Source organism: Vulpes lagopus, chromosome 5 (assembly GCF_018345385.1).
Source record: "Vulpes lagopus strain Blue_001 chromosome 5, ASM1834538v1, whole genome shotgun sequence".
Taxonomy (NCBI): Eukaryota; Metazoa; Chordata; class Mammalia; order Carnivora; family Canidae; genus Vulpes; species Vulpes lagopus.
The window spans coordinates 45,039,128-45,053,569 of record NC_054828.1 but is presented as its reverse complement, the minus strand read 5'-3'; the positions used below and the strand labels follow the sequence as shown (position 1 = coordinate 45,053,569).

The 14,442-nt window shown below is 36.7% G+C and overlaps 1 protein-coding gene across 4 annotated transcripts in view; it reads right to left on the bottom strand.

Moving 5' to 3' along the window:
- Positions 1-14,442, bottom strand: part of REL (REL proto-oncogene, NF-kB subunit) — a 40,922-nt gene that overhangs the window by 15,233 nt on the left and 11,247 nt on the right. For all 4 annotated transcript variants that reach the window (XM_041755797.1, XM_041755796.1, XM_041755795.1 and 1 more), the window contains exon 4: positions 9,935-10,026. In XM_041755797.1, coding sequence (XP_041611731.1) covers positions 9,935-10,026 — 92 coding nt within the window. The remainder of the gene's footprint in view (positions 1-9,934; positions 10,027-14,442) is intronic.

The following is a 14,442-nucleotide window of genomic DNA, read 5'->3' as shown; positions in this document are numbered from 1 at the left end:
TAATAATTCTTCATAATAAACCTTAATATTGATAAGGTCAGTTTCTCACTTCTGTTTCTCTTCTAATAAAGTATCCTCCTTCTCCTGCTCAAAATAATTTTATCATATTTAATAAAAAAATATCGCAAGAGTTTGGACTTGCATTGAGTCTGTGTATCAATTTAGGGAAAAATGCTATCTTTATAATATTAATATTAGTGAACATGACATATAGCTCCTCAGTTTAGGTGTTCTCTATCATCTCATAATAAAGTCTTATAATTTTCCCTAAAGAAATCTTGATCATCATTTCTTAAATTTTTGCCATGTACTTCATATTTTCTGACAATATTTCCTTTAATTATTTGTTGATATACAGAAGTGCAACTGACGTTTGTATATTAATTTTACATCCATTCACCCTTTTAAAGTTATTATTTTAATAATCTATTTGTAGGGATCCCTGGGTGGTGCAGCAGTTTGGCGCCTGCCTTTGGCCCAGGGCGTGATCCTGGAGACCCGGGATAGAATCCCACATCGGGCTCCCGGTGCATGGAGCCTGCTCTGCCTCTCTCTCTCTCTCTCTCTCTCTCTCTCTCTCTCTATCATAAATAAAAAAAATAAAAAAAAATAATCTATTTGTATGTCCTTTTGAGTCTTCACCATAAATAATAGCTTCCAATAATTACAGTTTTATTTCTGCATTTTCAATCAAGTCGCACTGCATTGGCTATAATCTGCATTGAACAAAAGTAGTAATTTCCTCTTTCCTCATTCCTAATTTCAAAGTGAATGCTTCTGATGTTTCCTTCATTTAGGATAATGCCTGCTGTAGACTTTTAAAATATATACATATCATTCTATAATACAAAATGCAGTATTTTATTCTGCAATGTGAAAAATGCTATTCAGCTTTTAAATATGCAAAATCTGCGAAGACGGGGTGGTGGCTCAGCTGTTGAGCACCTGCCTTTGGCCCAAGGCCTGATCCTGGAGTCTCAGGATCGAGTCCCGCATCGGGCTCCCTGCATGGAGCCTGCTTCTCCCTCTGCCTATGTCTCTGCCTCTCTCTCTCTCTCTCCTGAATAAATAAGTAAAGTCTTAAAAAAAAAAAAAAAAAGCAAAATCTAAAGTATGAGAATAATCAAATTCTCTTAAATTCCTCTTAAACTAGTTTAAAATTTCTTTATACTTGATCAAAAGGAAACAAGGTAATGATTGTTCTTTATCTTTAGAAATAAATATTGTTCCTTAGTTCTAAGAGCAGTATGTATAAAAACTTCATTTTTATCAAAAATATATTACGATGTATCTCTCTTGGTACCAGGGATTCAAATTTTTAATGTCAATTATAACATCTATTAGGTCGAGAGGTATGACATTTCCAAAATTCTAATACAGTTAAATATTAGTGAAACACAAGTAAACAACAGGACAAAAATATACAATATAAGGACTAATAATTTTATTTTTTTGAAAGGTTTTATTTATTCATGAGACACACAGGGAGAGGGGCAGAGACACAATGAGAAATAGGTAAACTAAAATTATATAATATAAAATGTGTTATAATGGGAGTATGTTCAGGAGTATAGAAGGTGTAAGAGAAGTGCCTCAAGTTCTGCCTAGGATAATTGAATACGGCTTGAACAACTAAAGTGAGTGAAGTGAAGAAAGGATAATGAAGTACTTAAGAGCCTTTTTTTCCTTCTTACTATTAATATATATTGTGGTAATCTCTACACCTAATGTGGTGCTCAAACTCACGACCCCAAGTTGAAGAATCACATGCTCCACCAACTGAGCCAGCCAGGCACCCTTCTACTTGCTTTTTAAGATTTAAGTTGTGAGGAAAGATTCTTATTTTCTTGTATATATTTTTTAAAGATTTTATCTATTTATTCATGAGAGACACAGAGAGAAAGAGGCAGAGGCATAGGCTGAGGAAGAAGCAGGCTCTATGCAGGGAGCCTGATGTGGGACTCGATCACAGGATCCTGGGATCACACCCTCAGCCAAAGGCAGATGCTCGACCGCTGAGCCACCCAGGTGTCCCCTTATTTTCTTGTATTAAACCAGATTTTATTTTTATTTTTTGAAGGCAGGGGCCTAGGGTGAGGGAAAGAGAGAATCTTAAGCAGGCTTCACACCGAGCGAGAAGCACGACACAGAGCTTGATCTCGCAATCCTGAAATCATGACCTGAGCCAAAATCAAGTATCCGATGCTTAACCCACTGGAGAGTCACCCAGGCACTCCAAGATCACTTGTCTTTTTAAAATGTATTCTTTAAAAAGCTTAAAAAAATAAAACAAACTGTGTTCATTTCCAGACTACCAATATAAAATAATTCCCCAAACCCAACTGTAAAATAGTTTATGTAACAACTCAGTGTCCTCTGTATATTGAAAAATAATAAAATACCTAATAAGACTGAAGTACAAATTCTTTGTCAAAATCCGATAGATCTTAATCAGTGAATATTAGAATTCCTGAAATGTTATTAAATACATAGCTAGAAAATGATAAATAACTGAAAATTTTTTCAGCTTTTGTAGTAAGAGTCCTCTAATAAAGTCTTTTATTCTTTTATTCCAGGTAAGTAGACACTATTAAAGCTTGATACTGAAGCCCTTCTTTAAATTCCTTACTCCTTTAGATTTCACCACATCTTAAGACAATTTGAACAATATTTTTACATGAAGCCTCAAGTTTAATACTACTTGATTGCTATATATCCCTATTTGCAAGAGGTAGTTCCTGTTTTAAAGTACTAATAGCAAGAAAGACAAGAAATGGCCTTATAATAACATACTGGTTGACGTACTACACAAGTAATCCTACACAAAGTAAAACTAGTTTTTTTTTTTTAAAGACTTTATTTATTTATTTATGAGAGACACAGAGAGAGAGGCAGAGACACAGGCAGAGGGAGAAGCAGGCTCCATGCAGGGAGCCTAATGTGGGACTTGATCCTGGGATTCCAAGATCACGCCCTGGGCCAGAGGCAGGCGCTAAACCGCTGAGCCACCCAGGGATCCCCGTAAAAATAGTTTTTAATAGTCTTTGTATTTTACATGATACACCTGATCTCTAGAAAAGACTCACAATGAAATAGCATCAGTCTATGGACCAGAATTTGTAGATCCTATTCTGCTAAACCTTTCCAATTCTGTTGTTGTTGTTGTTTTGTTTGTTTTTTTTAGACCCAGGAGAACTTAGAAACTCTGTTTCTATATACTATAAATATATATCACAAAAACAAAGTCAGCTGGCCTCTTACAGTACAGAATTTTCAAATGTGAAGGGATACAGCTATGAAAAAAGATCAATGCAGCTCTGACAAATTTCTAAGTGGTAGAATTTTAATTTGTAGACCTCAAAAATAAAATAAACAGCCAAAGAATGAATAATTCTACCTCTGAATTCAGGTTATTTAAATTAGTTTTTAGTGTTTTGAGTTTTTTCAGGGGGGTTAGATTTTGCTTTTTTGCTTAGTATTAGAAATATACTTTTTAAGTTTCATTTCAATATTCGAGGAAAATAAAAGTATATAATCATCATTATTTCTACTATGAAAACTACATCAGAATACAGAATGAGGCCTACTCTAACCATCTATTTACATTTATAACCTGTTCTCCCTAACAACTAACTACAAATTCCTGACTCTTTACACTGTGGATTTTTCCTCCTCTGCACTTTTCATTGTCTAATAAATTACATAATACACTTATCTAATAAATTTGTTAATTGTTGGTCTTCACAGAAATATAAGTTTCTTGAAGGCAGACGTTTCTGTTTTGTTCACTAACCTATCCCAAGCACCTAGAACAACATAGGATTATAAAGATTGAATGAGGTAAAAACCTGTTGAAGGAATGAATGTATAAGTAGCTAAGATGTGTAACCTACGTCATAGAAGGTATGCAGGTTTTACCTTAAGGTACTTGGTTGTGAAGATATTTATTTTAACAGTAATATAAATATACTGTTTAGGTACCAAAGTTAAATATAACCCAGTTCCATCATAGCTCCTGTCCACAATGAGCGTGAAATTCATCTCAGGAGACAACCACTAAGAATTAAATGATCCAACAGATGTCATAAAGCTTTTCATGACTAATTGCTGAGTGAATGGATAATTAAGAGGATATCACCTTGGGCTCAAGAGAGCTGTGAAAAAGGCTTTCAGGGTACTTCAGGTAAGGAAAACAACTTGAACATTTTTTATAGACAAGTATAAACAAAGCATGTTCACTTATTCCTTTGTTTACTTATCCTTCCTACATTTTAATTAAGCCTCTACCATGTGCTAGACACTAGGCAGGCTGTGTTAGAGATACAACGAAGCCAGTTCTTCAGAGCCTCAGGACTCAATGCATGAGTAACATGCAAACAAACTATAGCAAATCATATTAGAAATATGTACAACACGGACGCCTGGGTGGCTAAGCAGGTGAGCCTCTGCCTTTGGCCCTGGGTGTGATTCCAGAGTTCAAGGATCAGGTCCCACATCAGGCTCCCTGCGGAGAGCCTGCTTCTCCCTCTGCCTGTGTCTCTGCCTCTCTCTCTCTCTATCATGAATAAATAAATAAAATCTTAAAAAAAAAAGTACAACATTTTGGGAAAACAGGATACTTTATCTGGAAAGGTCACAGAAAGCTTCAAAGATGTGACCCTTAAACTTGAAGGCTGAGCAGGAAAAATTCACCAGGTAGATCATACTACTCCATGACAGAGAGTTGCATATATAAAGGCAAAGTAGCAAGAAAGAAAAAAATGTGGCTCTTCTAACACGGCAAAACAGTTCAGGTGGCAAAAATAAAGCACGTATGTGTGCACTCAGTATTATGGGAAGGAGGGACAGGAAGTTGAGGCAGAGGATACAAGCTAGAGGTGAAGCTGGGATGGAAAACAAGGACTGGATCATGAAGGGCTTTGAGTACCATGATTGAGAAGCTGAATCTAGCAAGTAGATCAGAGTTGCTCAAAGCTGCATCAGAATCCTCTGTGGCAGAGATTTTCAAGTTGTAGTTTGGGACCCACACTGGTCATAAAATTAATTTGGTGGTTGGATAAGCATTTTTAAAAAATTTTTATTCTAGTTAGTTACCATACAGTGCTATATTAGTTCCAGGTGTACAATATAGTGATTCAACACTTTTATACACCACCCCCAGTGCTCATCACAAGTGTACACCTTATTCCCTATCACCTATTTCACCCATCCCGCTACCCACATCCCTTCTGGTAACCATCTTGGTTCTCTAGAGTTAAGAGTCTGTTTCTTAGTTTGTCTTTCCCTTTGCTCATTTGTTTTCTACATTCCACATCTGAGTAAAATCGTGTTGTGTTTCTCTGACTGACTTATTTCACTTACTAATACTCTCTGGCTACATCCATGTCATTGCAAATGACAAGATTTCATTCATTTTATGGCTGAATAATATTTTATTATATATATATATACACCACATCTTCCTTATCCACTCATCAGCTGATGGACACTTGGGCTGCCTCCATATCTTGGCTATTGTAAATAATGCTGCTATAAACGCAGGTGCATGTGGATAAACATTTTCCTTAAAAAGAGAAAGAAACAAATGGAATGGAAAGGAATGGAATAGCATAGAGAACATATTTTGTGTAGTAAGAGTCTGGGACTTACTGGTCAGCCATAAAACTAATTTCATGGGTTCAATAAGCAAGTTCTTAAAAAAAAAAAAAGAAGACAGAGAAAGGAAGGAAGAAATAGAGTGCAAGGTATGGAATATAATATATTATTGCATGTAGTAAGATTAGTGTTTATACGTATGTATGTATGCTTATGTATGTATTGAGTAGAGGAATAAGATCTGTTTCTTCTGTAAGTCACAGTCAAATAAGTCAAGAAACACAGAGCTAGAGGTTTCTTAAATCACAATCCCAGGGGCGCCTAGGTGGCTCAGTCGATTAAGAGTCTGTTGGTATTAGGTCATGGCCCCGGGGTGCTGAGATGGGAGTCCAGTGTTGAGCTCCCTGCTCAGTGGGGAGCCTGCTTCTCCCTTTCCCTCTGCCGTTCCCCCTCTGGCTCATGAGTGCCTGCATGCATGCATGTGCTCTCTCTCCCTCAAATAAATAAATCTTTAGGGCAGCCCCGGTGGCACAGCGGTTTAGCGCCACCTACAGCCTGGGGTGTGATCCTGGAGACCTGGGATTGAGTCCCAGGTCAGGCTTCCTGTATGGAGCCTGCTTCTCCCTCTACCTGTGTCTCTGCCTCTCTCTCTCTCTGTCTCTGTCTCTATGAATAAAAAAACAAAATCTTTAAAAAATCAATCAATCTTTAAAAAAACAAAAAAACAACACAGTCCCAGATCCCTTGCCAGACCCAGCAAACTGGTTGGAATGTGCCCTGGAATCTACCTTTTTTAAGTAAGAAGGATTTCTTATGTATATTCAAATTGAGAACCACTGCTGATAATTATTTAGAGCCACTGAAGGATGATAAGCAGCATTCTGAAGTAATTCCTACTGGTTTTAGCAGGCTAATTTTGCATGCAGCATATAAAGTGCTTAAAAGATGATAAAGAATAGAGGCAGGACCCCAAGTTTAGGTGCTAACAACAGCAGTCCAGGCTACAAGCTGTGAATGATATAAGCTTACATTCCTTTGGAAAATGGAAGACAATGGACTGAGACAGTGAGGGTAGGGTGAACAAGAGTGAAGGGTGAAGAGGACCAGTGGAAGAGAAGGAAGGAAAACTACGTTGGAGTTACATGTGAAAGACTTTTAATTTAGGACCATTTAGTTTTTAAACTTTTAAAGGAGTCATTCCAACTTCTTAATCTGAATGATATGCTAAGAGTGCTATTCTAAGAAGATTACTCTAACAGGAGTGGGGGTGGGTGGATTCCTACAACTCAAATTGTGAGATAAATTTTTATATTAGTGAGAGCAAAAAGGGCTGTGAGGAAGAAAAGGATGTTACAAAAAACTAAACCACCATCGAACCACAAATACTATGAAGGCTCAACTGCCAGGATTGCTCCCTTCCCCAAATCTAAATCCACCTAGGCAGCTCAGGAGAGATAAAATCATGAGCCTGGTAGCCAGGCTACCTGTGTTTAAATCCCAGTACCCCCACTTAACAGCTCTATGACCTTGAGAAAATTACTTAACTTTTCCATGCCTTAATTTATTTTCAAAATGGACATAACAGTCCCTACCTCATAGGTTATTATAAAAATTAAATGAGATAAAAAAAAATTAAATGAGATAAGGGGCACCTGACTGGCTTAGTCAGAAGAGCATGCAACTCTTCATCTCAGGATTGTGAGTTCAAGCTCCATATTGAGGGGCAAGAATGATTACTTAAGACTTTTTTAAAAATATATTTTATTTGGGATCCCTGGGTGGCGCAGTGGTTTAGCACCTGCCTTTGGCCCAGGGCGCGATCCTGGAGACCCGGGATCGAATCCCACGTCGGGCTCCCGGTGCACGGAGCCTACTTCTCCCTCTGCCTGTGTCTCTGCCTCTCTCTCTCTCTCTCTCTCTGTGTGTGACTATCATAAATAAATAAATTTTAAAAAAACTAAAAATATATATATTTTATTTATTTATTTGAGAGAGAACAATAGTGAGAGAGAGAGCAAGAGCAGGGGTAGAGGGAGAAGCAGGCTCCTCGCTGAGCAGGGAGCCCAACACAGCGCTCGATCCCAGGACCTGAGCCGAAGGCAGATGTCTAGACGACTGAACTACCCACTCCCCACCAAGTTAAATTTAAAAAAAGAATTTTGAGGTTTAAATAGCATACATAAAGCACTTAACATTTACTCCTTAACATACAAAAATTACTTAATAAACAGTAACCTATATGATCTACTTTTTTATACTACATTATCCCTGTTTTTTTTTTTAATTTTTTTTTAAATTAATTTATTTATGATAGGCACACACAGAGAGAGAGAGAGAGAGAGAGAGGCAGAGTCACAGGCAGAGGGAGAAGCAGGCTCCATGCACCGGGAGCCCGACGTGGGATTCGATCCCGGGTCTCCAGGATCGCGCCCTGGGCCAAAGGCAGGCGCTAAACCGCTGCACCACCCAGGGATCCCCATTATCCCTGTTTTATACTGCATCTAGACTTAGATGGACTCTTTAAGATTGAGTTTTTACTTCAGCAATGAAAATGAGCATATTCTTGACCCAGAAATTTTCCACTTTTAAATTTATCCTAGGGGCATCTGACTGGCTCAGAAGAGCATGTGACTTGATCTCAGTGTTGTGAGTTCGAGCCCCATGCTGGGTATAGAAAGTACTTAAATAAATTAAAAAAAAAAACTCAAAAAAAAAAAAAAAGAAAAGAAAAATATATCCTAAGGAAATAATCACACAAGAACTCAGTGTATATATGTTCAATGGAGGTTTTTTTTAACAAAATGAAAATAACTTAAATGTTAACAGATGGCTAGATAAATAAATTATGGTCTATCCAAACAGTACAGTACTCTGTTAAAAAGTAAAATAGATTATTTATAAGTACTAACATAGCAAGATGTTTAAGATCTTTTCCTAAGTGGAGAGAAAGATGCAGCAGTAATATACACATGATTCTTTTTATCAAAATAATATATGCATATGTGTATACAGCTGGGTATTTACTGTGTAGTGGATTTTGCTGGGGATGGCAACTGTAAGCACTCTGTATTGTTTGAATAGATGAGTGACTACACCAAGCTAAATGCTGGCATCCTATACTACAGTAATCTGCACCATAAAAACTATGAGATAAATTCCTAAATCAGGGAGACAGCTATACATGTATAAAGAAAATTCTGGAGAAACATACACCAAAAAACAGTCATCTGCTCTGATAAGGAAGACTGAAGGGGAAGAAGGGGACGTTTGTTTGGAGCATTACACTAAATATTATAAAAAATAAGGACCTAGGGAGAAGAGATGCAGACCTTACAGTTCATAAAAACACAGCATTTGGCTATGAACATATTCCTCAAATTATCTTCCTATCCCTTATTCAAAAAAAAAAAAAGATTTATTTGACAGAAAGAGAGGGAGAGGGTGCACAAACAGGGGGAGCAGCAGAGGGAGAGGGAGAAGGAGAAGCAAGCTCCCTGATGAGCAGGGAGCTGACATGGGGCTCAATCCCAGGACCCCAGGATAATGACCTGAGCCGAAGGCAAGATGCTTCCCTGACTGAGCCACCCAGGCGCCCCTCCCTTAAATTATTTTTATACATCCAGGAAAAACACAAACCGACAATATAAGGATGTCTTAAATATAACAGAGAAATCTATTCTTCGAAAATGTTAGTCATTTAGTTCCTGAATTATGTCTATTTAAGTAGCTGCAGAAGACTTTACAGTGGAGACTACTGTAGTGTAGGATGCCTGCATTCAGCTTGGTGCAGTCATCCATCTATTCAAACAACAGAGGTGTTTAGTTGCTAGGCGCAACACCAGATTGCACAATCCCTGACAAAACCCACTAACCAGTAAATAGCTAGCCTTATACACAAATACACTATGAAAATATTCTGTATCACTTCTATCTACTATTTCTATACATCTTCTTCCACACTGGTATTAATTTTAATTTCACTGCTGAGTATGCCCTTGATTTAAATAACCACAGTGCCAGTTCAACGTTCAGAAAAGGTAATGTATACTGTCTGCTGGAGTGGCAAAAGGAAGGCTACATTCTAAAAGAAATCAGAATATTTGTGACAAGATTTTCTTATAGAAAACAACAGCACTCTCCACAGATAGAAAGCCTTGTCTGTCAGATAATTTTTTTCCCCAACCCTATGAAAGCTTTTAAATCTTCATTCCTCAGATACAGGTATCCAGCAACAAAACTTAATATAGCTTTTAAAGCACAGGTTCAAGACACAAACAATTCACTTGCACAAATAGGTCAATATTCAAATAATAGAAATAATTCTATCAAACATACTTACCATTGAAAGGATTGATTCCTGCTCTTATTCTTGAAATAATAGCTTCTTTTACTTCTTTTTTCTTTACACAACGAATACCCAAATTTTGAAAACTAGAAGGAAAAACAGAACTTTCAAATTGCATTACAGTTAAACACAAAGACACATAAATGAAGTTTTAGCAAAGAATACTGCCAAAGTCAAATGTACATCCTATACCTATGTCAAATACACCAAAATAGATGAAAAGTAACAGGAGAGTGATACCAAAAGCTAAAACTGACTTCCCAAACAAAAAAGTGTAAAAAGACGCCCACAGGTATATTTTTCTGAGCCCATAAATGTTGCCTGTATTAAAAAAAAACAAACAAGCATGCAAACGCTATTAACATTTAAGAATCCAGTAACTGGACATAAACATCTAGAATTCCGGCTTCTCCTGAACGTTCTAACAGGCTGGCAACAGTAGCCTTCCACAGGAACACCTCGTTGGAGCCGAGCACCCATAACCGCATTTATGCTGGGATCTCCAATTCGCTACGGGGCCTGCTAGTCCTCCTATACCTGATTCATTCCACAGACATTTGATTTCTGAGCCCTGACTTCACTACCAGTAGCAAAGGAGTGTTTTATGTGATAGTACATAAAGTTATAATAATCATTCATAAGAAAGCACTGACATGTTTTCTTTTAAATTAGAAAGATATTTAATATGAACAATAATATTTAACAAAAGTTTCAAAATGTCATTTATGGAAAACTTCTCAATAGCTACAAATATCACTAATTTGCATATTAGTAGCACAGATGATGGTGGGGGGAACTCCCCTACCACCACCAGTCATACTTGTTCCCACATGGAAAAACCATGACATCATTAAAGTTGGGTGGGTGTGAATAAGGAAGCAAAACTTGGTTATAATAACATTACTATCTGTTCAAGCTTCACATGGCCCTTTGCTCCAGGAGGCTGCCTGCCTTGTTTGCTCCTCTCCACACTTATGGTGCCTTCTGTCTATGCTCTTCACCTTCACATTTGTGATTTTGTTAGCACCTAAACCATCTTTGACATTTCCTTCCTCTGTCTCCAATAATTAAAAAATAGATCTTGAATTCATAATCCTTTCTCAAAACCCTGAAACCATAATCCTCTTCCTCAAAAATACTCTGCTTCTTTGAAGGGTTCATAGCTTGGCTCTCACCTTTTCTTTGACAAAAAATTTTAAAGAATTGTTTAATATATTTATATACTACTTAATTTTGTTTCATCTGAAAAATGGTATTTGACTGCTATTCACAGAATATGAGAAGTGGTAAGGATTTTTGAAACTCTGCCATGAGGAAACCAAGGATCATAAAGATTCTCTGAATCAATCATTCATTCATTCATTGATTCACAGTTATTGAACAAGTTTTGGGATTCCTACTCTGTACCAAAGACTCTAGAAAGTAACAGAGACATACGATCCCTCCCCTTGTGGAGCTTACACAGGGGTTCACAAACTATCACCCATGGACCATACCCAGCCCACCATCTATTTTTTTAAATAAAAATTTTTTGGAACGCAGGCTGATATGTTTATATATTGTCTGTGCGTGCTTTTGTGCTACAACAGAATTAAGCAGATGCAACAGAGACCACATGGCCTGCAAAGCCTACAATATTTACTATCTGGCTCTTTACAGAGAAGGTTTGCGTCATGACCTCTGGTCTAGTGAGGCAAATTGATCACTATTAAATAATCACAGGCAAAAAAATGCTAAACTGAAACCATGACAAGTTTTATAAAGGAGATATATACATTATGTCATGGGAGCCTGTGATGGGAGAGAGCTGATCCATTCGGGAAGGACAGAGAGGCTTACTGTGCGAAGTGGTACTTAATATAAACAGAAATGAACTAAGGGAAGAAGAGAGGAAAGAGATTTTGGGCAGAAGGAACAGAACAAGCAAAGGCTTTTACAAAAGAGTGCTGTGAGCACAGTGAACTAAAGGAAGGTCTCTGTGACTGCAGCAGAGAGTTCAAGGGGCGTACAGGATAGCAGAAGGCTAGAAATACAAGCAGACCCTGAGGACTTTATAGGCCAATAAGGAATACTGCCCTTATTCCAAGAGCCACATAAAGCCATTGAAATGTTTTAAATGGGAATATGACAATCAGATTTGTATTTGAAAAGATCACTTTGAATAAATTTTTAAATTTATTATTTTAATAAATAAATTAGATCTTGGATAAAGTAGAGAGCAGATCTGGAGGGAAGAGGTACAAAAAGAGTTGTACCTTTGCAAGATCAGTCAGGAGGCTATCCTGGCAGCCTATACATATCCACTACAGGTAGCGTGGTGATGACAGAGATCACCGAGAGAAGTGCAGAGATTCAAGAACTATTTAGGAGGTGCCTGTTAATGCATTCAATGTGCGTGCCTGCGTGGGGAGTATCAAGGATGATACCCATGTCTGGGAGCTGAGATAAGGCACAGTGGAAGACCCATTGAGAAGAAAGAAGTATGATCACGGTAAAATCAGGATTTGGGGCATATTCTATTTGAGGTGCTTTTGATGTATTTAAGAGAATATGTTAAAAAGACAATCAGACCAAATACCATTCTCCCCTGAAAGGAACCAGGGCTCCTCAGAAAAAAACAGATTTCAAAGCTGGAGCAAGAAAAGTACAAGTAAGCCTTGAACATCTTGCTGTGTCAGAAAGTAAAGAAGTACTCGAAGAAAGATGGAAACATGTCAAAAAGATACAGGAAACAGGCTGAAGGAGCTTGCATTGGTCAATCTGAACATCAAAATAATAATGCCAGTAATAGACTACAGTACACTGAATGTAAGATTCCATGGGTCTGCAGTGGTATTTATTTTTTAGCGGAAAAAAGGAAAAGGAAAAGTTTTTCTTTACAAGAGAAAGTCAATTAATACCACCAATGGAAAACACTAATATCCCATGTCTCCTGAGGGATATCTTAAGAATAACATTATACTACCTCTGTAGCCTTCTCAACCAAAATGTTTCATGTTAACATGAAAATACTACTCATGTTACTCATAGCAACATCAATATAAATGAGCAACCATTCAGACTAATCCACATTGAACAATAATCTTCAAGCAGGTAGCCCAGACTCTTCAAAAATGTTAATGGTCACCAAAAAAAAAAAAAAAGTTAATGGTCATGAAAGACCAAAAAAGGCTGCAAAACTACTTCTAAATTAAAGGAGACTTTATTAATCATGACAACTAAAAAAACATAACAAGTAAATACAGTGTGTGATCCTTAACAGGATCCTGGACTGGGCAGAGAAGCAGGACAACCATAAAGGGCATTATTGAACATAATTAAGAACTTAACTATCTGTAACTAAGATTGAGAAAGAATAGCTAAAGAAGTAGGAAATAAAACACAAGAGTCTGTTCTCACATAAATCAAGAAATAAGAAGGTTCCAAGAAAGGAATGGTCTATGATGTAAAATGGTGTTGGGAGGTCAAATGATATGAATAGGAAATATTTCTTGCCATATGTGTATTATTAGGTATCTATGTTTTGTGTTGCTATTGCAAGAAAAATATTTTTAAAGTATATTTTCTAGATAGTTACTATTAATATATAAGAAGGCTACTAACACTACTAACATTTTCCTTGTTGTAATTAGGTTCAGTTTTTTCCAAAGGCAATACATGTTCATTATAAAAACTGAATCATAGAATAAACACAAGTTAAAAAAAACATAAAACCCCACAGTCTTAACCACCAAAAGACAACTACTATTAATACCTTAGTGTATATACTACCAAGCATAGGTATACACCTATTTTTTTAAGATTTTTTTTTATCACATATTGTTTTAAAACCTATTTATCAACATAGTGTGATTACCTTTTTACACAAAGCGATATTTGCAATGTTATTTTTAAGGCTACACTGCACGGATGTGCCAGTTTATCTAACTGATCCCTTGTTTATTATCCTCAACACTTCTAACATTTTGCCATTATAAACAGAGCTGCAATGAACATGACTATAGCAGAATATCTGAACCTGCTTAATTGTTTCCTGAAGATAATTTCCTAGAAGTAGAATTGCTGGTTCAACAGACATTCATACTTTTCCGGCTTTTCCTATGTAGTTTTTAAAGCACCTACCAGAAGGATTTAATTTATACTATCAGCAACATGATGAATGGACCCATCTTCTGGCACCCTCACCAACACCAAAGTGTTATATCATTTTTCTTATCTTAGAACTACCATCTTATGTTACCTTTATACCCTGTCTTTTTCTAAATAATAATTCTAGTTTTCCAGTTGGTTTTCTCATATCTGGTAATTTTTAACTATTAATGAAAGGACAAAGTAAAAATATATGAAAGAAAACTTTTCAGATTGTTCAAACTAAGAAAAAAATCACAGCATAAAGTAAGTTTATGTTTACCTTTAGTAGCAATAAATAAGTATTCCTGCTACCACCATGAGCTGTGTCTACTAATAAAGAATAAAAGGGTAGTTCTACTGCGAATGGTAAG